At 38.8% G+C, this 22730-nt stretch overlaps 1 protein-coding gene across 1 annotated transcript in view; it reads left to right on the forward strand.

Moving 5' to 3' along the window:
* Positions 1 to 22730, forward strand: part of MDN1 (midasin AAA ATPase 1) — a 161247-nt gene that overhangs the window by 24495 nt on the left and 114022 nt on the right. Inside the window, 7 exon segments of the mRNA XM_021693677.2 lie at positions 1020 to 1213; positions 2045 to 2126; positions 6814 to 6909; positions 8344 to 8456; positions 9692 to 9840; positions 10530 to 10590; positions 18250 to 18461. Coding sequence (XP_021549352.2) covers positions 1020 to 1213; positions 2045 to 2126; positions 6814 to 6909; positions 8344 to 8456; positions 9692 to 9840; positions 10530 to 10590; positions 18250 to 18461 — 907 coding nt within the window.

The raw sequence follows: 22730 nt of genomic DNA on the forward strand, positions 1-22730 counted from the left end.
TTTTGCAGTCGTAGAAATTTCAGTGTTTGGTATTCCTTCCTAAATTGCCATTCTGTTCTTTAAAGAAGAGGTCCTAAGTTCACATTTAGGTGTGATTTGTTGGGAATTGAAAGGATGAGAACAACATTGACTGCTACTTTTTTTCATCTTTCCATTCCTGTCATGAACAACTGTGAGTCATTCTGCTCACAGCAAGCACAATAGGAGAATTCACCCCCTCACTTAAATGATGTATATCATATTTAGATAGTTTACCTTGAAGAGTTCCCTTTTTCTTAAGCTTCTGGACTTACTAATAAATTCTAATAACACTCTCCTGAATAAGTGACTCATGGATAAAATTCTTAGGTTCATTATTTAGGAAATAAAATAATCTCCTAAGCTGATCTCATGGGGAGCACAAGGAACTACATTTCTGTTGCTGCCAACTCCAGTCATCTTATGCCTAGAAAGATTGTGTTTGAATGGGGTGCCTGGATGGCTTAGTTGATTAAGCATCAAACTCTTTTTTTTTTTTTTTAAGATTTTATTTATTTATTTGAGAGAGAGAATGAGAGAGAGAGCATGAGAGGGGGGAGGGTCAGAGGGAGAAGCAGACTCCTGCCGAGCAGGGAGCCTGACGCAGGACTCGATCCTGGGACTCCAGGATCATGACCTGAGCTGAAGCTCAACCAACTGAGCCACCCAGGCGCCCTAAGCATGGAACTCTTGATCTCAGCTCAGGTCTTGCTCTCAGGGTCATGAGTTCAAGCCCTGTGTTGCGCTCTATGCTGAGTGTGGAGCCTACTTTAAAAAAAAAGAAAGATCAGGGTACTTGGGTGGCTCAGTCGGTTGGGCGTCTGTCTTTGGCTCAGGTCGTGATCCCAGGGTCCTGGGATAGAGTCCTGCGTGGGGCTCCTTGCTCAGCGGGGAGCCTGCTTCACCCTCTCCCAGGCTCCTCTTACATGTGCTTTAAAAAAAAAAAAAAATCACTGTGTCTGCTGCTAAATTTTCTTTGTTTTTTTTCCTCCCTCTGTCAGGTTCTTCAGAACAGATATCCCAGCCTCTCGTCAGTAACTGATCACCTGCTTGACATTTACATCCAGCTTACTGGAGAGAAACATCTCTCTCGCAGTGATAGTTCTATTACATGTGAACGGGCACCTGAGGAAGTTTCAGAAGCCAGAAGAGAAAACAAAAGACTAAGCCTTGAGGGAAGAGAATTGTCTCTAAGGTACTGGATTAAGCACTTTTGAGTTGATACTTAATTTATTTCTTTTTTTAAGTAGGTTCCACGCCTATCGTGGGGCTCGAACTCACGACCCCAAGATCAAGAGTCGCATGTTCCACCGACTGAGCCAGCTAGGCGCCCCTCAACTTAATAATTTAAAAATTGCTTCCCTTAAAAGTTCTTAGCAGCTAGCACTGAATGATTAAGAGAGATCTGGTTTTGAAATTAGACCTGTGGACTGCTTCATGGTGTTGGATCCTGTTTTCAGACCTTACAGTTAATGATTAGGAAGGCTTATAAAGGTAATGTTATTTTAGCTTTAAAAAATAACTTTGGGGGCACCTGACTGGCTCAGTCAGTAGAACATCTGACTCTTAATCACAGAGTCATGAGTTGAAGCCCCATGTTGGATGTGGAGGCTACTTAAAAGAAACAAAGTAGGGAGGGAGGAAGGAAGGAAGGAAGAAAGGAAGGAAAGAAAATAACTTTAAAAGCCAAGATTGAGATTACTTACTGACGTAATTCTTTCACTAGCTTTTCTTTTGAGACAGTTGGGGTCTTAAATAAGACCCTTGGATTTTGCTGTATGTAATAAGTTCTGTACCTTTACTTTCTTTTCTCGGTGGTTGATTTGCCCTTTGAGAAGTGAGCGTTAGGAATGGGCAACTCCCTGAGAGTTAGTTGCACTGTTTATCTCTACAATGCCAGAGAAACAGAAAGACTTCATTGTTAGGTATTCCTCAGACTTAAGTGGATTAAATTTAACTCTGATGCCTTTGATGTCTTTAGCCTGTGGTCTTTTATTTCCTTGCTTTTTTTTTTTTGTTTTTTAAGGGATCTACTGAATTGGTGTAATAGGATTGTCCATTGTTTTGACAGTCTGTCTTCATCAGCATCCTTAAATATTTTTCAAGAGGTAAGATAGAGTCTCCTTGTTTGTTTTCTTTTCTTTTTTTTTTTAAGATTTTATTTATTTATTTGAGAGAGAGAGAATGAGAGACAGAGAGCATGAGAGGGAGGAGGGTCAGAGGGAGAAGCAGACTCCCTGCCGAGCAGGGAGCCCGATGCGGGACTCGATCCCGGGACTCCAGGATCATGACCTGAGCCGAAGGCAGTCGCTTAACCAACTGAGCCACCCAGGCGCCCTCCTTGTTTGTTTTCTTTCTACTCCGTAAGGCTGTTGATTTTCATTGTTATTTTCTGTCTCTTGGCTGCTATCAGAATTTTTCTTTTGTGTTTATTATTCCTAGCTAGTTAAAACTGAATTAATGTTGCCTTAAAACTAATTGGGCATAATAAATTATTTGGTTTTGAAACAGGTTACGAATTACAGTAAGCATTGTTTAGAGTAAAACAGACACTGAAATTAAAGATAAAACAAAAAGAAAATCTCCAAGGTGTTAATAATGTTGTAAAATATAAAATGTTTCTAAAATGTTTAGTATTAGGGGCACCTGGCTGGCTCAGTCGGTGGGGCATGCGACTCTTGATCTTGGGGTCGTGAGTTTGAGCCCCATTTTGGGCATGGAGCCTACTTTAAAAAGTGCTCAGTATTTGTTTCTACATATAATTTCATAGTCTATTTGATAGAGTTGTATTTGTCTGATCCCTCCACTTGCTTAGTAGGGTGTTTTACTTTAGTCCAGATAAATTTATGTGGGGGTTACAAAGTATGGCCTTGTATGCTGGGCTTGGGCAAAAAATGTGTTGTGTGGGAGGGAAACCCTATTGAATTACAACTCTGCCATATTCAGTAAGAACAGGGAGAGATTTATTCCTGCTTGCTTAAAAATAAAAGTGGTACTGTCTGAAGATCTCTGGGCTCTTAAAACATTGACCAGTTTTGATTACAAAGTGTTCTGGATTCTAAGGGCATGTGGGTGGCTCAGTCGATTAAGCATTTGGCTCAGGTCATGATCTCAGGATTGTGAGATTGAGCCCCACATCAGGCTCCACCCTGGGCATGGAGCCTGCTTAAGATTCTCTCTCTTCCTCTCCCTCTGCTTCCCCCTCCTGTGTGCACATGTGTGTGCATTCTCTCTCTCTCTCTCAAAAAAATAAAAAATAAAGTGTTCTGGTTTCTGTCAGCTGGGATTGAGGAGAGTAGTGATCCAATTTGGCTTGCAGTCTCATTGTGTTTGGCAAAGTTACTTTGAGTAGAAAGAAACCACATTTGGAGTTCACACTTAAAGTGAGCTGAACCCTGAAATGCTGTGTGCCAGTCCTTGAATCTTACTCTTCACTCCTATGAACTTGCTTTCTCATTCTCCTAAATTTCTCATCTTTCTGAGAGATAACCTTGTTTTGTATTTTTGAAATAAAACTGTGGCATAACTTTCTGTCTGTAGATTTGCTGATTTTGGATATTTCATATAAGTGGAATCATATAATATGTGACCTTTGTATCTGACTTCTTTGACTCAGCATATTCTTGAGGTTAATCATGTTATAGCATGAGTTAGTACTTCATTCTTTTTTAATGGCTGAATAACATTTCATTGTATTGATATACCATATTTTGTTTATCCACTTATTCATTGATGGATATTTGGGTGGTTTTCACCTTTTGGCTATCATGAGTAATGCTACTCTGAACATTTGTGTTACAGGCATTTTATTAATATAGAAACAATATATATGTATATGTATATATGTTGAAAATGGGAAAATATAGGAAAGCAAAGTGGTAAAATAAAAATAGCCCCCATCTAGACGTTCCCCAGCACTTTTAACACCTTGGTGTTTATCCCTCCAGATCTCACTCTCTTTTGTTTTCTCTCCTCTCCTCTCCTCCCCTCTTTTCTTTTCTTTCTTGATTTTATTTTTAAGTAATCCCTACACCCAACATGGGGTTTGAGTTCATGACCCTGAGATCAAGAATCAAATGCTCTATCACCTGAGTCAGCCAGGTGCCCCCAGATCTTTTTCTATGCATATAAGTTTAAGAATGCTTTTACTGTATCAGGTTCCCCCCTTTATAAGCAAGCACTACCTTGTTGAAAAGATCAGGCCAATTTTGCAAAATGTTCCACTTTCTGGCTTTATCTGGTTGCTTCTTTGTTACTCTGACACCAACTGATGTTCTGCAATTCAAACCACTTCTTTTTTTTTTTTTCTTTCTTTTTTTTATTCTTATGTTAATCCCCATACATTACATCATTAGTTTTAGATGAAGTGTTCCATGATTCATTGTTTGTGCATAACACCCAGTGCTCCATGCAGAATGTGCCCTCCTCAATACCCACCACCAGGCTAACCCATCCTCCCACCCCCCTCCCCTCTAGAACCCTGTTTGTTTTTCAGAGTCCATCGTCTCTCATGGTTCATCTACCCCTCTGATTTCCCCCGCTTCATTCTTCCCCTCCCACTACCTTCTTCTTCTTCTTTTTTTTTTCTTAACATATATTGCATTATTTGTTTCAGAGGTACAGATCTGAGATTCAACAGTCTTGCACAATTCACAGTGCTTACCAGAGCACATACCCTCCCCAGTGTCTATCACCCAGTCACCCCATCCCTCCCACCCCACCCCCCACTCCAGCAACCCTCAGTTTGTTTCCTGCAATTAAGAATTCCTCATATTAGTGAGATCATATGATACATGTCTTTCTCTGTTTGACTTATTTCACTCAACATAATACCCTCCAGTTCCATCCACGTCGTTGCAAATGGTCAAACCACTTCTGATACTTACTACTTGGAGTTAGTGTAGACCCTACGGTTTCAAGGGCTCAGTCATCCACAAGACTACCCCCACTTTAGACTCCAGGTGCAGGCCTTGGAGGCCACTCACACTTGTGACCTACCAACTGTAAATTCAGAGGTTCCCACGATCTTCTCAGGTTCAATAATCAGCCCACAGAACTCACTGAAAGCACTATGTTTACAGTACAGGTTATGGTTTATTATAAAAGATGTAACTTAAAGACAGTCAAATGGAAGAGACAAAGTTTCAAGGGTCCTGAGCACAGTTCTGTTCCTGTGGAGTTAGGGTGTGCTACCTTCCTGGTACATCATTATGTCCATCAACAAGTAGGCTCTCCAAGCTTTGGATGTCCAGCATTTTATTAGGTCTTATGTCATTGGTCATATGATCGAGCTTAACCCCTAGTCTCTCCTCACTCCCCAGAGGTTAGAGGTGGAGCTGAAAGTTTCAACCCTCTCGGTCAGTGCTTGGTCTTTCTGGCCTGGCCAGCCCCTCTCTTAAACACCTTAAAGGCCCTGGGGCTCAGTCGTTAAACGTCTGCCTTCGGCTCAGGTCATGATCCCAGGGTCCTGGGTTCGAGCCCCACATCTGGCTCCCTGCTGAGCAGGAAGCCTGCTTCTCCCTCTCCCACTCCCCCTGCTTGTGTTCCCTCTCTCGCTGTGTCTCTCTCTGTCAAATAAATAAATAAAATCTTAAAAAAAAAAAAAAACCACCTAAAGGCCCATCAAAAGTCACCTTGCTTAGCTTAATAAACTCAATATGGTCCAAAAGGGCCCTAGTGAATAAAAAAAGATACTTCTTACTCCTGGTAATTCCAAGGGTTTTTGAAGCTCTGTGCCAGGTATTAGGGACAAGGACTGCACAAATTCTCTCTCTTTTTTTAAATGTTTACATTAAGTTTATTGATACTTTACACTTGGTGGTAGCAGAACCAAATGTATTCTTTGTTTACCACATTCATGGTATCCCTTTTGTTCTCATTTTCTCTCGTCTTCCCTGTAAATAATAGAAGTTTAGCAAAATGCTTAATGTATTCAAATTCAAACTTTTTTGGGTAGAATTTACTTTTGGTGGTGATATGTACTTTATATTTCATTACATCAGAAGACATATCTGGGGGTGCCTGGGTGGCTCAGTTGGTTAAGCGTCTGACTCTTGACCTTAGCTCAGTTCTTGATCTCAGGGTCTTGAGTTTAAGCCCCACGTTTTTTACTTAAAAAAAAAAAAAAAGACACATATCTGGTTGGCCTATCAGTAGTTGCTGAAATTGAGTACTGGATTAGGGTAATGACAATGTGATCTTTTTATTGCACATCAAGAGTTTTCCTTTACAGCTAGAAAGTAATCTTTTGGTGTTGCTTCCATGGCTTAAGAGTCAGTTCCCCCATGAACCATAGACTTAATGATTAACTAATTCTATTTTTCAGATTTGTAAAATGAAGCTTTTTTTTTTTTTTAAGATTTTTTTATTTTAGGGGGGGGGTGGGGGGGGGGGGGGGGCGCTAGAGGGAGAGGAAGAGAGTCCTCAAGCAGACTCCCTGCTGAGCGCAGAGCCCAATGTGGGGCTTGATCCCTGGACCCTGAGCTGAAACCAAGAATCAGACACTTAACCAACTGAGCCACACAGGCACCCTGTAAAATGAAGCTTTTCCTATTTGTTTTTTTCCCCCTAATTGACCATTATTTTGATAGTAAAGCCTTCACATTTGTTTGTACCTTGTCTCTTTTATGGTAAGGTCCTTGAGTCTAGGGCTGGAACCTTATTTCTACTCTCCGTAGTCTTACAGAAATGTTCCTGCTGGGTTTTTTGTCCTTTTTGTGTCCAGGATAGTGGTGCTCTGTTATTAATGTAGTATTTAAAAAAATCAGTTGGCAATGACCTTGGTTATTTTAATAGGCTCTGGACTGTTTCACAGCAATGCTTTCTAAGCATTCAAGCAAACTGAAAATGGCAGAAATTATTGGAAGCAAATTGAACATTTCCAAGAAAAAGGTATGTAGTGCTATTTTTACTTCTTTGTTGAAAGGAAGCTGGATATTTACTTTACTTGCTAGTCTTTGGACCTTACCTGGAAACGGTTCCTTTGCAATAACTGCTTCCTCTCTCAAAGTTCATAGTTTCATTGTTGCCTTTCATGAACATAAAGCTCTCACTATCTCTTAGATAAGTAGTTCTGATGTGTTCTACATTCTTAAAGTGAGCCATCTTGTGCCTTATATCACATGCATGCTTTATTTTCTCCAGTGTTTTAATGAGTGTGTTATTCCGTAGGTTGTGGACTCAGGACTGGAACTGTTTTAGTAACACCTTTTTCTGTAGTTTTATGCATGATTAGATTTTTTCCAACTTCTTGTTGATGTCAAACATGAGAAAAATTGAAGAGTAGTACCAATGGACACCAAGAATAGTACAATGGACACCAAGAATAGTACACAAAGAATAGTACTTAGGTTCATTGCTGACATTTTTAATACTTTGCCATTCTTGTTTTATTTCAAAGTATCTATTGTGGGAGGAGAGAGCCTTTCAGCAGTGGTGGTGGTAGCTAGAGAAATGTCTGAGGTCCATCTTGTGGCAGATACCTGGCATTCGCAAATAAATGAGGACTCAAAAAACCTTATGTCAGGAACTGAAATAGAGGTGCTCCTTAGGATTCTGAAACTGTTGGGATGATTTTAGCTGCAGGTGACAACACCTACTAAAGGGGCTTAAATAATAAATAATTATAGTAGGCAAAAAAAGTGAAACTACCACAACTGGGTTAGATTGATCAATATTTATTCCCTTTGGTGGAAGATTCAGTTTCCCTGAAAACTTTGCTGCCCCTTTCATTCCTGCCCTAAATCTAAACAAAATCTGAGTTTTTAGGGTTGGTGACAAGGATAAGAGAGGAACGGCTGTTGGCTAGATATCCTGGAAGCATCTGTCACAGCTTCTCTTTGTGTTCAGATGTACCATGGTTCATTCAAGTCACTGTTTCCTCTATTATTTTAGAATCTAAAGCAGAGAAAAGCATAGCTGAAGAAAAATCACTGACTTTTTTTCGTAAATTTTAGGAGTAGAACTTTCTGTTCATTTGCTATTGGAATTTATCAGTGTGTTCACTTTGGATATAGGCAGGTATGGGCTTATTTAAATGAATAAAAAGTACCCATTACAGGGAAGCATTCATGATCAATGTTTCAAAAATCATTAGAAATTCAGAAAATTAAAAAAAAATCTTTAAAAAAAAAAAGAAATTCAGAAAATTTTTAAAAAGACGTAATTAAAGCTAACTCACCTATCTTGGAAGTAAAAAGTACTTCTTAGTAAAGGGCTAATTAGAGGGGCACAGTAAGCCACAGGGATGAGGAAATGTTTGAAGAGCATAGTAGAATTTTTTTTTTTTTAAGACAATACAGAATTTTACTCTGTCCCCTCCCATAGGCCGAATTCTTCTGTCAGCTTTATAAACCGGAAATTGTGATCAATGAACTAGATGTGCAAGTGGGTCGAGTGCGGCTTCTACGGAAACAAAGTGAGGCTGTACACATACAGAGGTAAATAGACTCTCAACTAGTCTGGGACTGTGGGGCATTAGGAACATGATAGAAGGACTGACTAGTCCAGCCCCTTGTGTCCGAGCAAAATGTGTATGAACGGTGGTCTCTCCACTGTGCAGGATGGTAAGAAGCAGTGCTTTTCTAAAGTATATTCTATGAAATTAGATGTTAATAGGTGAAGGAGGTGATGAGGGTGATTAGGGACTTGGGACTAGCAAAGATGTATTTTTTATTTTATTCACTTTAGTGTATTTAGCAAACTAAGCCTCACTTGGAAGTCAAGTAAGGTCCTAATGTTAGTCTGTTAATTCCTTGAAGGCTGGAATTTTACAAGATTCTGAGATCTAATTACCATTTATTAAATACTTACTATACGCCTAATATTGTGCTAAGCGCTTTGCATATGTTTTCTCATGTAGTGGTTATAATAATTTTATGAATTAACTTATTAGAGTCTTATGGCTGCCATAATAAATTACCATAAACTTGGTAGCCTAAAACAACGGACATTTATTCTCTCACAGTTTTGGAGACTAGAAGTCTGAAATCATGATGTTGGCAGGGCCACACTTCCACTGAAGGCTTTTGCCTCCTCCTGGGTTCTGATGGCTACCAGCAATCTTTGGTGTTCCTTGTCTCTGTAGTTACATCTCTCCCATCTCTGTCTCCATTGTCATACCATCTTTTTTCTTGTGTGTGTTTGTGTTTCTAAGTCTCTCTCTGTCTTTGTAAGGATACCAGTCATTGGATTTAAGGCTCATCCTTAAGCCTAGTATGATAGGGTTTTAACTTTATTATATCTGCAAAGACCTTCTTTCCAAATAAGGTTACATTCATAGGTTCTGGGTAGACCTGAATTTTGGGGAAAACTATTCAACCCACCACAAATAGTAACTCTGATCCAAATTTTACAGGTGAGGAAACCAAGGCTAAGAGAGGCTAAGTAATTTGCCTAAGATGACATAGCTAGTACAGATAATGTCTTATCTTATTGGTCTTTTGAATCTCCAGAGTCTAGTAAAGTACCAGGTGTATAAATACTCAATGTTCGTAGAATGAATGAATTCTGCAATTCATAGGCTATAAGGATGTCTGTTTTATAGCATGAAGACAGCTACTGTGAGTTGTCTTCTTATTTTTGTGGAGTCTGGAAAATCTGGTTCCTCAATACAACACTTAAGAAAAACTTGTAGCCTGCCTCTCTGACCGCTTACTTGTTTTCGCCTTCCCAGGGAGAAGCTCACTTTTGCTCCTACAAGGCCATCCTCTGTTCTTATTGAACAGCTGGCGGTGTGCGTTAGCAAAGGGGAGCCTGTGTTGCTGGTGGGAGAGACCGGGACGGGCAAAACCTCTACTGTCCAGTACTTGGCTCACATTACAGGTAACTTAGAGGGGAAGCACTCTGCTCCCAGACAAAAAACATTTCACACGGCTTGCCACCACCCCTCCCTCCGCCCCAATAAGAAGTCCACAGAATACTGGAGTTTAAAAAGTGCCACCACTCCACTTTACCTGGAAATTATCACTGGAAATTTTTTCATTGAAAATAATGTAATTTTTTTCCCCCTGGAAATAACCACTGTTAACGGCTTGGTATTAACTTTTTTTTGGTTCTAATCTATGGTCTGCAAATATATAAACATTTAAGTTTGGTTTTGTATTGAAAAAATGGGATTATACTCTATTTATTGCATTTAGTTAGTTCATAAGCAAACTGGACATCTTTAAAAATAGAACTGCCTCATTTCTATCTAATGGCTAAATAATAATATTTCATACTGGATGTTTATTTAATTCTCATTTATAGACATTGACTTACTGAAGGATTTTTTTGTTGTTTTCAGTTAATCTGATGCCAGAGCAATAATACACAATAAATCTTGTACATATCTTTCTGGGGTAGATGAAAATTTTGGATGGTTGAAATTCCTAAAAGTAAAATAAGAGAATCCGAGGAAGTGTACGTTAAAAGATTTCCCCTATGCCTATGCCCACACATCCTTAAGGATCACTGGATATAATTAGTCTTGAAATTTTCAGAGTGACCCTTTTGCCCTTTCTTTTTAAAAGGCCACCATTTGAGGGTCGTCAATATGAATCAACAAAGTGACACTGCAGACTTGCTTGGGGGGTAAGTATGGTTTAAAATAATTTTCTTGTTATTTTGTGTTCACTGCTTGAGGAACAAATAGTTTTTCCTTTTAAAGCTCAAAATTAGCCTTAGAAAAAGGTTCAAAGACTTGCACCCCCACTCCAGCAGGTTATTTATTGGACTTTATTGAGGAGCTCTTGGATGTGTAGATGTTTCTCTTTGTTTTATTAATCTTTTTTTTAAAAGATTTTATTTATTTGTCAGAGAGGGAGAAGCAGGCTCCCTGCTGAACAAGGAACTGGATGCGGGACTCAATCCCAATACCCTGGGATCATGACCTGAGCCAAAGGCAGATGCTTAGCCGACTGGGCCACCCAGGCATCCCTGTTTCTCTTTATTTTAAAGAAAACTTGAGGTTCTTGCTCTCAAAGATCATGCTGGAATGGAGAGGGAAAAAAAAAAAACAAGTATATAATCAACTAATATAATCAACTAATATATATAATCAGTCATTTATCTAAAGCGTACATTCTAGAGTCACAGTGCCTTGGAGCTAGACTCTCTCCTGCAGTTCAATTATCTTTGAAACATTAAGTAGCTCTCTACTTGGTTAAATGCTGCTCATGGGACTCCACTGTGGTCATTAAAATGCCCTTCTCCCTCTTGGTGTTTTTGAATATGTTCAGTTCACAATTTTAGTTTGTGCTGAAGGCCATAAAACTGCTGGATGCTGTTGGCATACCTTATATTGAGTGATATTGGAATCTGTCCCATTGATTCAAAACAATTGCTTAAAAAAATCCTTAAAGGCATAAAGTAGAATTTATTGTCCTTTTTGCTCTTAATGGCTTCTGCCAAAAAGGTTTTCATTTATCTGTTTTTTTGAGGGCCACATTACAGCAGTTTTTATTTTCGCTCTCTTTGTCTTATATCCCTCCTTGCTGTGGTTAGAGTGCTACTTTGAATCCTGCTTCCTTTGGTACTTTTCCTTTTCTTGCCCATTACTTATATTCTGTTCTACACATTTTAGTAATGATGTACTTAATGCTCTTAAATATATATTCTGTCTTAAGATCAATTAGCTAAGGCTTACCTTTCTTACTCTAATTCTACTTTCACTTTGTTATTTTTTTCCCCAGTGATCTTTCTGCTTTGTTTTTTTTTTTTAAAGATTTTATTTATTTATTTGAGAGAGAGAATGAGATAGAGAGAGCATGAGATGGGAGAGGGTCAGAGGGAGAAGCAGACTCCCTGCTGAACAGGGAGCCCGATGCGGGACTCGATCCCGGGACTCCAGGATCATGAACTGAGCCGAAGGCAGTCGCCTAACCAACTGAGCCACCCAGGCGCCCTCTGCTTTGTTTTTATTTTATTTCTGTCGGTTAATTGACAATCTCCCCTTTCCCTCATTGAGGTATTTGACAATGTATTCTTACTAATATATAGAATTTGTTACTTAACTAGGTATATCTCTACTACTGTATATTTCTCCCTATTCTGTATCTATATATGTCTTCAGGAATATTCTCCTGTTATGTATACCTAACACAAATGTCTGGTCTTGTACTTATTGAACATGGACTGTGTCTGTCTCTTCTAAGAATTCGTAGTGTTATGTCAGCCATTGTAAGTAGTTTTAAACGTAGTGAGTACAAAGATGCCCATTTGTGTCCTGATGCAATTGATAATATGAAAAGGTTGGAATCAGAATATGGTAACTGGAATTTTGTTTTAGTGGACTTGCTAAATTTAAATATATTCATTTTTTCCTTGTTCATAGGTTAGCATCAGTTATCAAAAAGAAAACTTACATATGCTTCAGTTTTTGTATGGTTGGAAATATGCCTTGCTTCCTATACTTTTGTATTACTAGAAAGTGGTATAAATCAAATCTTTTAATATATAACATATTGTAGATGCATGGATGACTTCTTTGTTTATGAATTTTTGTGTGTAAGATGGAAAGACTAAAAAATGACTTTAAAAAGACAAGGGAGTGGAAAACAAAATTCAAGAGTTGAAGAGAGGTGGGATAGAGAAAGGATATTTCTGTTTTGGGGATGTGTGGTTTCATCCGTTTTATTAGGTTTTCTTTTCTTTTTAAAAATTATTTATTTCACAAAGAGAAAGAGAAAGCGAGAGCAGGAACACAAGCAGGGGGAGTGAGAGAGGGAGAAGCAGGCTTCCCGCAGAGCAGGGAGTCCGATGTGGGGTTCGATCCCAGGATCCTGGGATCATGACCTGAGGTGAAGGCAGACGCTTAACGACTGAGCCACCCAGGCACCCCTTTATTAGGTTTTATAACTTATGTTAAACATATTTTACATGTATCAAATACTATTGTAAAAAAAATAATGAAAGAAATTTATAGACCTAATTTGTTTTGCAAATCTGGATCCTTTAGATTGATTTTAAAAAGATTATTATTGAGAATAAAGACACTTTATAAAAGTAAAGCTTCAAAGACCATCAAAGTCTTCAACTATGTTATGTAGATTGCGTTCTGATCTTTGTTAGTATATGTACCCCCTTGTTTTTTTTGTTTTTTTTAAAGATTTTATTTATTTATTTGAGAGAGCGAGAATGAGAGAGAGTACATGAGAGGGGGGAGGGTCAGAGGGAGAAGCAGGCTCCTCGCTGAGCAGGGAGCCCGATGCAGGACTCGATCCCGGGACTCCAGGATCATGACCTGAGCCGAAGGCAGTCGCTCAACCAACTGAGCCACCCAGGCGCCCTGTACCCCCTTGTTTTTTGATTAGTATTGGCTTGGTATATCTTTTTCCTTCATTTAATTTTTTTTTTTTTTTTTAAGTAGGCTCCACACCCAACGTGGGGCTTGAACTAATGACCCTGAGATCAAAAAAAGAATTGCATGGTCTACCGACTGAGCCAGCCAGGATCCCATCCATTTAATTTTTAACTCATTTAAAAAAAAATTTTTTTTTTTTGAGATTTTATTTTTAAGTAATCTCTGCACCCGACGTGGGGCTTGAACCTATAACCCCAAGATCAAGTGAGCCAGCCAGGCGCCCCTGTTATTCTGGTAGGCAGAATGTAGTCCTTCAGATTACCTGTGAATGGAGAACTAAACCAAGTTCCAACAGAATTGGGGGTGAGGAGAGCTTATGATGAAACTCTATGAAAAAGAGTAGAGGACACAGAGGACTTAGATGAAGCAGATAAAATCATTCCAGAAAGAGAAAGTCTAGGACTAAATGGCAAAACCCAGAGCACGGATTCACAGCACTGATTATGGAGAAGGGGATTGGGAAGGGCAACCACTGAGGAAGAAACAGCTGTATAGAGAAGGGGAGGGACCCTTGGAGAAGTTGGCAATGAAGGAAAGAAAAAAATGGGAGGAAAATTAAAGATCTCATAGAAATGGAAAGGCCACCAACTCACGTCCTCTTTCTTGCCACCTATAGAAACATCTGCACAGAAGAGAGGGGGCAGAAGTGTATGCTTAAACTTGGAATCTTGACTCTAAAAGGAAGAAGAGTGTTTATCATTTCAGTTACTCAGCATGTGCTGTTTTATCTTCTTTCACATATTACAGTTTTAGAGAGTTATTTTCTTTTGTTTTCAGCTATTTGCAAATGAATTCTTAAATGCATTCTCAGTGTTACATTCTCTCAGGTGTCAGGTTGGTTCCCACTGAGTGTGTTACAATTAATTTTTTTTCCTTTCTGAAGTGTATATATGTTGATTCATTTTTTTCATCATTTGAAAATTTGACTTTTGTTGACTTAACTGTTTCAGCCACTATGCTGTGCTTTAAATGAACAAATGTTTTTTAGTCTAATTTGTAGGAATAAGCTACTTTTTTCATGAATTCAGTAGACTTGAGCCAGTTAATAACATTAATAATTATAACAGCTAATTCTTATATGTACTCATGTTCCAGGCACTATTTGGAGTCCTTTATTTTTTACTTTTTAAAGATTTATTTTTTTATTTTAGAGAGCGGGCAGGAGAGTGGGGGGGTGCAGAAGGAGAGAAAATCCTCAGACTCCCCACAAGCCACTGCAGGGCTTGATCCCAGCACCCTGAGGTTGTGACCTAATCTGAAACCAAGAGTGGGACACTTAATGGACTGTGGCACCCAGGCGCCTTGGAGGCCTTTATTTGTGTTAACTCACTTCGCCTTTTTAGCAACCATGAGGCACAGACTATTCCCCGGTTATACACACGAGAGAACTGAGATACATGGGGATTAAGTACCTTGTTAAGGTAATGGCTGGTTCATGTTTGGACCCAGGCAGTCTGTACTGAGTGTGTGTGTGTTTTTAATCATTACTCTGCTGCCTCAGTTAGCTTTGGGTTCCATTTGTACTGTCACCTTTAGACTAGCAATTTTATTTATTTTTTTTTAGTTTTATGGTTTTATTAACACAAATATGATGTGCACAACAAGCTGTTTATTCATTTTCTTCGCTGTGCAGCCTGGCATTGGGATTGGATGACTCTGATTGCCAGCTGGGCTGCTCTTTCCAGCATGGCTTTGTGGTTCTTGGAGGAGACATTGTGAGCAATCTCTGCACAGTAAGATTTGTCACACATCAGCAGCACTTCAAGCTCCTTGATGTTGTGGACTAGGAACTTCCCTGAGCCACTGGGCAACATGTGCTTTGTTTTCTTGTTGCTCCTGTAACCAATGTTGGGCATCAAGATCTGGCTCTTGAATCTTCTGTGCACCCTATTATCAATGCCTCTGGGTTTCCGCCAGTTGCACTTAATTTTGGCATATCAGTGACTGGTGCCAGATGAACTTCTTGGTCCTCTTTTTAACGATCTTGGGCTTCACCAGAGGTCTGAGGGCAGCCATGATGCCCAGTAACAGATGGCTGCCACCTCCGCAGGCAGCGCCAAGGGAGAGAGGGGAAGCTAGACTAGCAATTTTATTTAAATAAAATGTGTGTTTTGTTTAATTCCTCACTACTTCTACTGTTCATCATTGTTTGCTTGGTCCAGTGTATAGGTCTCTCATCCTTTCTTCTACTCCTAACTTCCCAAAGGTCTCTGTCCATTTAGTAGTTAATGATAATTCAAAGGTATCATCAAATCACATTGCTGTCCACCTCAAATCCTTGCACTGACTTCTCAGTCTATTTAGAGTATATTCTAAAGGCTTTTTTTGACCTCTGAAGCCCTTTATAATCAGGTGGTGGCACTTCTCTGACATAATTTCCTTTGTCTGGTTCTGCCACTGAGTTCTAGCGACTCACTTTTCCACGTTGCACCTAGATGCTTGCTCTTCTCTCTGTGACATCCCTTGCCACCCACAGATGTTTGGCTTAGCTCCTTTCCTTGCTTGATTTGGGTCGCCTTCAAATTCCCATCTTTAACAAAGCCTTTCTGACTATCATATCTAAATTTACCAGTGCCTTCTTCACCCACTCCTTTATTTATATTCATAACACTTACTACTACTTGATGTTTTATAGTAGATATATTTTTTTATTGTCTCTTTCTTTAGATTGTAAGCTACGGTGGGGCAGGATCTTGTGGGTCTTGTTTACTCAGTGCCTAACACCTAGCAGGTACTCAGTAAATTTTTGTTGAGTAAATAGAGTAAATAAATGTCTTTACTGATGTGTTAGTGCTTACTGGTAAGTGTAAATGAGTTTGAAGTTCTCATTCTTTTTCTCTCTGGAATCAGACTCTTTGATAGATGCTCAGTATCAGGGCCTTGGTTTTACTTTGTTTCATGGTTCCTCCCTCACAGTCTAATGAGTAAATAGTGTCCATGAGTTCTCTAATTGTGCTTGACTGTTCTGAAACATATTTGGTATTGTTTCGGTTCTCAAGTTATTTTTCTTGGAAACGAAATTTATGTCATTGTCCTTTAATTATAGTATTTAGTATCTTAGGTTACAGATAATTGTATTCTTGAGGTTTTTTGGGAACAATTAGTGCTGCTTGAGCAACTTTCAGCTACAGCAGTTTCTCAACTCTTCATTATTACCCCTCCCCCTGAATATTAAAATTTATATGAGGGGCACCTGGGTGGCTCAGTCATTTAAGTGTCCCACTCTTGATCTCAGCTCAGGTCTTGATCTCAGGGTCATGAGTTCAAGCCCTGCATTGGGCTCCACGCTGGGTGTGGAGCCTAATGCTTTAAACGAATGAATGAATGAATGTGGAGCCTAATGCTTTAAGTAAATGAATGAATGAATTAATTTATATGAATTCATTTCCTAGCTCCCCAACCAGAGAAATACTAAAGAATAAGAGAGAATCTAAATAGTAAGAAATAGGGGTGCCTGGGTGGCTCAGTCATTAAGCGTCTGCCTTCGGGCTCCCTGTTTGGCGGGAAGCCTGCTTCTCCCTCTCCCACTCCCCCTGCTTGTGTTCCCTCTCTCACTGTGTGTCTGTCAAATAAATAAAATCTTTAAAAAAAATAAATAGTAAGAAATAAAATGTTGAGCTTTGGAGGGCCACAAACCGTTGCAATGTCTAAGATTTTGTTGCTTCCCCTTCTCCCCTTGTTTCTCTTTAAGAACAATATCCTCCCCCTGTCAATTGAGAAGCCGTGAGCTGTGCTCGCTTTGCTTAAGTTAATTGATTTCAGATGTCGTGTTTTCTTCTAAAATATCCTGAAAAACCATATTTTAAGATTGACCAAAAAGTTTAAGTACTATACATGATGTTTATTTATTTATTTATTTATTTTTAAATATATTTTTTAAAGATTTTATTTATTTATTTGAGAGAGAGAATGAGAAAGAGAGAGCACGAGAGGGGGGAGGGTCAGAGGGAGAAACAGACTCCCCGCCGAGCAGGGAGCCCGATGCGGGACTCGATCCCGGGACTCCAGGATCATGACCTGAGCCGAAGGCAGTCGCTTAACCAACTGAGCCACCCAGGCGCCCCACATGATGTTTATTTAAACATGTTAGTAAAATAAGTGACATACCTCTCACTGTCCAACTAGGAATTTCCAATTTTTTTCTTTTTCTTTTTTCTTTTTTTTTAAAGATTTTATTTATTTATTTAAGAGAGAGAGACACAGCGAGAGAGTGAACACAAGCAAGGAGGAGTGGGAGAGGGAGAAGCAGGCTTCCCGCCGAGCAAGGAGCCCAATGCGGGGCTTGATCCCAGGACCCTGGGATCATGACCTGAGCTGAAGGGAGATGCTTAACGACTGAGCCACCCAGGCGCCCCCCAATTTTTTTCTTAATACTATTTATCTAATACTAGTTTTTACCTTTAGTATAGGCCCTTCAAACACTGAGAGTGAAGGAAATAGATAATAACTTAAAACTTTAACATCAGGGCGCCTGGATGGCTCAGTTGGTTTAGTGGCCAACTCTTGATTTTGGCTCAGGTCATGATCTTAGGGTCCTGGGCTTGAGCCCCGTGTTGGGCTCCTTGTTCAGCAGGGAGTCTGCTTGAGGATTTCTCTCCCTCCCCCTCTCCCCCTGCTCTCTTACTCTCTCTCTTAAATAAATAGATCTTTAAAAAAAATAAATAAATCTAAAACTAATGATGTAATGTATGGGGATTAACATAAGAATAAAAAAATAAAATAAATAAATAAATAAAAATAAAACTTTAACAGATTTTTCAAAAAGTATTTTGGTATTATTCCTGATTTTGAATAAATGAAATCTTAGACTTGTTCCTATATTCTAATACATGGTTTCTAATTTCTATTAGCTTCAGAAGTTTGTGAATTACATTTACCTTTTGTTTCAGTTACAAACCGGTGGATCATAAGCTTATTTGGCTGCCCTTACGGGAGGCATTTGAAGAACTCTTTGCCCAGACATTTTCCAAAAAGCAAAACTTTACATTCTTGGGGCACATTCAGACCTGTTACAGGCAGAAACGGTGGCATGATCTCCTCAGACTAATGCAGCATGTTCACAAGTCGGCTGTCAACAAGGATGGAAAAGAAAGTGCAACTGGTAAGAATAGGACCTATACTACTAGTGGGAGGCCATGAGGCTGGGGCTTGATTAGCAGAATTGAAACCAGTGACCAAAGGGTTAGCATGACTAATAAGCACAGCTGCAGACTAATAAATGAGGCTGCAGTGTTTTCTCTTAAACATCCCTGACTCTGCTCTCCTGCAAGGCAGATTTGAGGCTTATTAGCCCATCACCTTGTTTGGCTGCCTCTCTTTTTTTTTTAATATTTTATCTTTAAATAATCTACACCCCAAGTGGGGCTTGGACCTACAATCCTGAGATCAAGAGTCACGTGCTCTACAGACAGCCAGCCAGGTGCCCCTTGGCTGCCTCCTGAGTAAACCCCTTTCCTTGCTACGTACTCAGTTGGCTTTGCTGTGTCAGGCACATGAACTTGGGTTTAGTTACCAATTTGGTGAGCCAGCCAGGATCTTTTTGCCAGTGGTTCATGAGCCGCCAGCTGATAACGAGAATTTGGTGACAAGTTCAAGCAGCTGCTTAGGCTCCTTGTCCTAGTAATTGTCCCTGAGGCCCCACCCTTACTGGGTGCTGCCAGCCCTCCATGCTTAATTTAGCTGTTGTGGCAAGGAAATGGTTTTTGATTTGGACAGATCTGTCTTGGTGAGCTTATTTCTTCCTCCCATTTGGCTTGGCTCTCTTAGCCTCCTTTTCTTGCTTGATTAGGAAAAGGTTGACTAGGAAGCCATTTGGTTCAGTTGGTGAAGCCCCGACTTTTAGGGAGGAACCAGTGCTCACATAGGCATTTGGGGCTTCATTTGGTTTGTTGCTGCAGCTTTTGTTGGGATTTCTAATTGGAAAATGGGAAATGACAATTTGATTCCTGAACGCAGCCCTTTGGGCTATATTCTTCAAAATTGGGCAGTGTTTAGTTACGAACTTATTAAAGAAAAAAGGATGATTTTTTTTTTTTGCAACACTGCTTGGCCATAATGTTCATTAGACTCCGGATAACAATGATCAGTTAATGAATCCATAAATTATAATACCATCTCTCAATTGGATTTGTTCTGTAATATTTTGTTTGCATCTTGTCTGTGTATTCGTATACGTGTTCATGTATGTTGTAAATAAGAGATATTTTCTCCACCTCTGGATAGTATTGCTAAAATTAGTTTGTAGAGGAGCACTGTTTAAGTTAGTTTGAAGGCAAGTACTTATGAGAGTTGGGCATTCTAAAACTCAGAAACTAACCCAAGCTTTTCAGGTTCACATGATCTGAAAAAATATTCGGTAAAGTTAATTTTAGGTTGTTGGTTTAATTAAAATAGATATGTCTTTAGAATTATCAGTATTACTCTTATTCTGCCTGGATTTACTTAAGTCAAATAAGTTGATATAACTTTTTTAAAATATATATATATAGCTTGGGCGAATGACTTTGTCTTTTAAAGTTTTTATGGGTAATCTAAATATAATTGTTCAGAACAAACAAATGTAAATAAGATAAAAAGGTTTACAGGTAAACTTTTCAGTAGCTTTCAAAATCTTTGATAACCTAAAACTTTAAGATTTTACTAAGTTAAATGATGTCACTAAATAGCTAGATCGTTTCTAAATAAGATAAAACATTACTAAACATAGATTTATCTGATTTTGGCCTCTTATTACAGAGAAACTAAAGATATTTGGGTTTGTTAGTAAACATGTTTTGTGCCATGCTGAGATAAGGCATATATTTCTAAAAATTCTTTAATGTCATAAATTCACCAATCTAAAGAATGCCGGTACAACAAACAGTCACAAGTAGTTACTACTTAGTTTTTACTAGAAATTTAAGGTTTCTAAGAGTTAAAAGTTCTAATACATAGAATTACTGAAAATGATAAAGGAAACAACTCTGTATGCAAGGAAAGTGAGATTGGTTATTTAAAGAGGGAAAATTGAAGACAAAATGTGAAAAGGAAAGGAAAGTTGTAGAAGGTTTGTGACAAGGGAATCTTTGGAAAGGAATTTTGTGCATGGTAGGCACTAAGATTATGGATATTAGTATGTAAAGTTTATTAGGGAGTGATCAACACCTGGGGAAGAGAAGAGAGTAAGACAGCAAGATTAGGCAGAAATTGAGCAGTGATACAGTATCAAAAGAAGCCTTAGCTGATTCTCTGAGGAGTTACAAATTTGGATTATCCTTCAGAACCATCCTAAATTTGGGCAAAATTGGGGCTGGAGTTTCATAATAGTCATTGGATGTGACCACCTGGGAAGAGGGCATGTCCTTGGCAAGACAGCTGTCTTCAGTCGAGGCAGTCCCTGATGGCATCTCAGAGTTGAGGACTGTTGGCAGTGCCCCTATAGCCGAGAGCCCTTCATTTCTGATGGAGATTCTGGTCAGCACATCACTGCCACGCACCACAAGAAATCAGATCCACGCTGTGCCCTGGATGTCCTCATCCCGATAAGTATATATCAACATGGGAGATGACAGGGAGGAAAAAGGAAGGGACTTGATGAATTTTTAAAGAATTCATCTTGTTGGAATGAGTAAGTGTTAATATTGGAAGTATACTGGCATAAAATTGGAGTTAGGTTTTCATGTTAAAATAGTAGTTTCCTTAGATTATTGATCTAAGAAGAGATTGTAAACAAAGGTTTTTCTTTATCTTAAATGTGACCTGCTTAGAAAAACAAAATTTCTATGTTTTGTCTCTATTAGGTCCTTGATTACTTAAGAAAGTTGAATCTTCTCAATATTAAAAGTCCTCTAAGTGTTGCTAACAACTCTGTAACCCTCTGTATTTGCCTTTAGAATCTCTATTGCTGCCTTGGCTAGATAGGTAATTAGGTTTTGTAATGATCTGTAATCCTGTTTTGGCATATGCTTCAAAACTTACTGATACTTCTGACAAACTTCCCAAAGTTCAACTTCTGAATAAAGTCTTTTTTACTAATTAGGCTTATTTTGTATGTTACTACATGGGAAGCATTGTCAAATAAGTGATGATAAACCTTCCTAGGTTATAAGATTTTAATATATCCTAGTACAGTGTCATCACTTGTAATTCTAATTATTAAAATGTGTGCCCCACTAATAACCAGATTTCCCTGTCAGCTGCATTATAATGAACTCTGATCAGATCTTTAACCATGGCCATTTTTTAGTCTTTTGTCATTTATAGTTACTGTTTTACTCTAATGATCTTGCAAATATGTTTCAGCTTCAAGGCAGTTCATGGAAAGGACTTTGACAAATAGTTTTTTGATGCTTTTAAGATCATAAAACTGAACTAGGTAAAAATTGCTGGAACTAATGAAAAAGCTGGATTCAAGTAGAATAACATGGGAATAAAAGAATTGAGAAAAATGATTATTTTTTTATGACTTTTGTTTGACATATTGTTGGCTCTCTAATGTTTGCTCTTCTGGATTTAAGGAAACTTTTTCTCTTAAGCTATGACTCACAGAAATTTAATACAATATTCCTTTGTAAACAAATATGAAACATTGATTTTTTTCTCCAGAATTCAGAAAGTCTCAGTGAAAGTTCTTATATTTTCATGGCAATTATAGTTATTAGCAAAAGTTCTCTAAGAATCTGTTCTCCTTGTAACAGGACACCACTGGAAACATTGGTTATATTACCAAGGCTTTGACTGGAATGTCATATTTGAGGGTGAAATGCATAGACTCAAATGTGACCAGATGGCTTTAAGGAAGTGGGTTGAGTTTTTGGAGCTGATAAAGCCCCTTGGAAATATCAGCTTGATACCTTGCTTACAGATACCTTGCTTACCTAGCAGCCTTACCAGGCCTAACTTTGAGAGCCCACCTGCAGGACTGCCTCCTGAGCTAAGACAACTGTTTAACAGAACTGACCTATTCTCAAGACTAAGACTAGTTTATGAAATATGGAGCAAACTTCTTACCTAAGGTCCAGAACAATTAAACTCAGGCTAAGAAGAAACAATGTTGAATTGTGATGTTTTTCTAAGAAAAATATTCTTGTCAAAAGGGGAAAATGTTAATTTATACCCATACATAATGGCTTCACTATACTGAAGCCCTTTCCTGGTACATGCTCATGGGGCTAGTTGGAAGGAAAGGGAACTTTTGACCTTAGAGAAAGAAAGACAAAAATACCTAAGAGCCAGGATCACCCAAACCTTGGATGGTGGCACACCTTGGGCACTGATTTCATCTATCATCTTTGGAACAAAAATTTGCTAACTATTCTTGTGAGCCCTGACAGATTTTTTTTTTTTTTTAAGGTTTTATTTTTAGAGAGAGGGAGCAAGTGAGCATGGGGGG

Source organism: Neomonachus schauinslandi, chromosome 8 (genome assembly GCF_002201575.2).
Source record: "Neomonachus schauinslandi chromosome 8, ASM220157v2, whole genome shotgun sequence".
Classification (NCBI taxonomy): domain Eukaryota; kingdom Metazoa; phylum Chordata; class Mammalia; order Carnivora; family Phocidae; genus Neomonachus; species Neomonachus schauinslandi.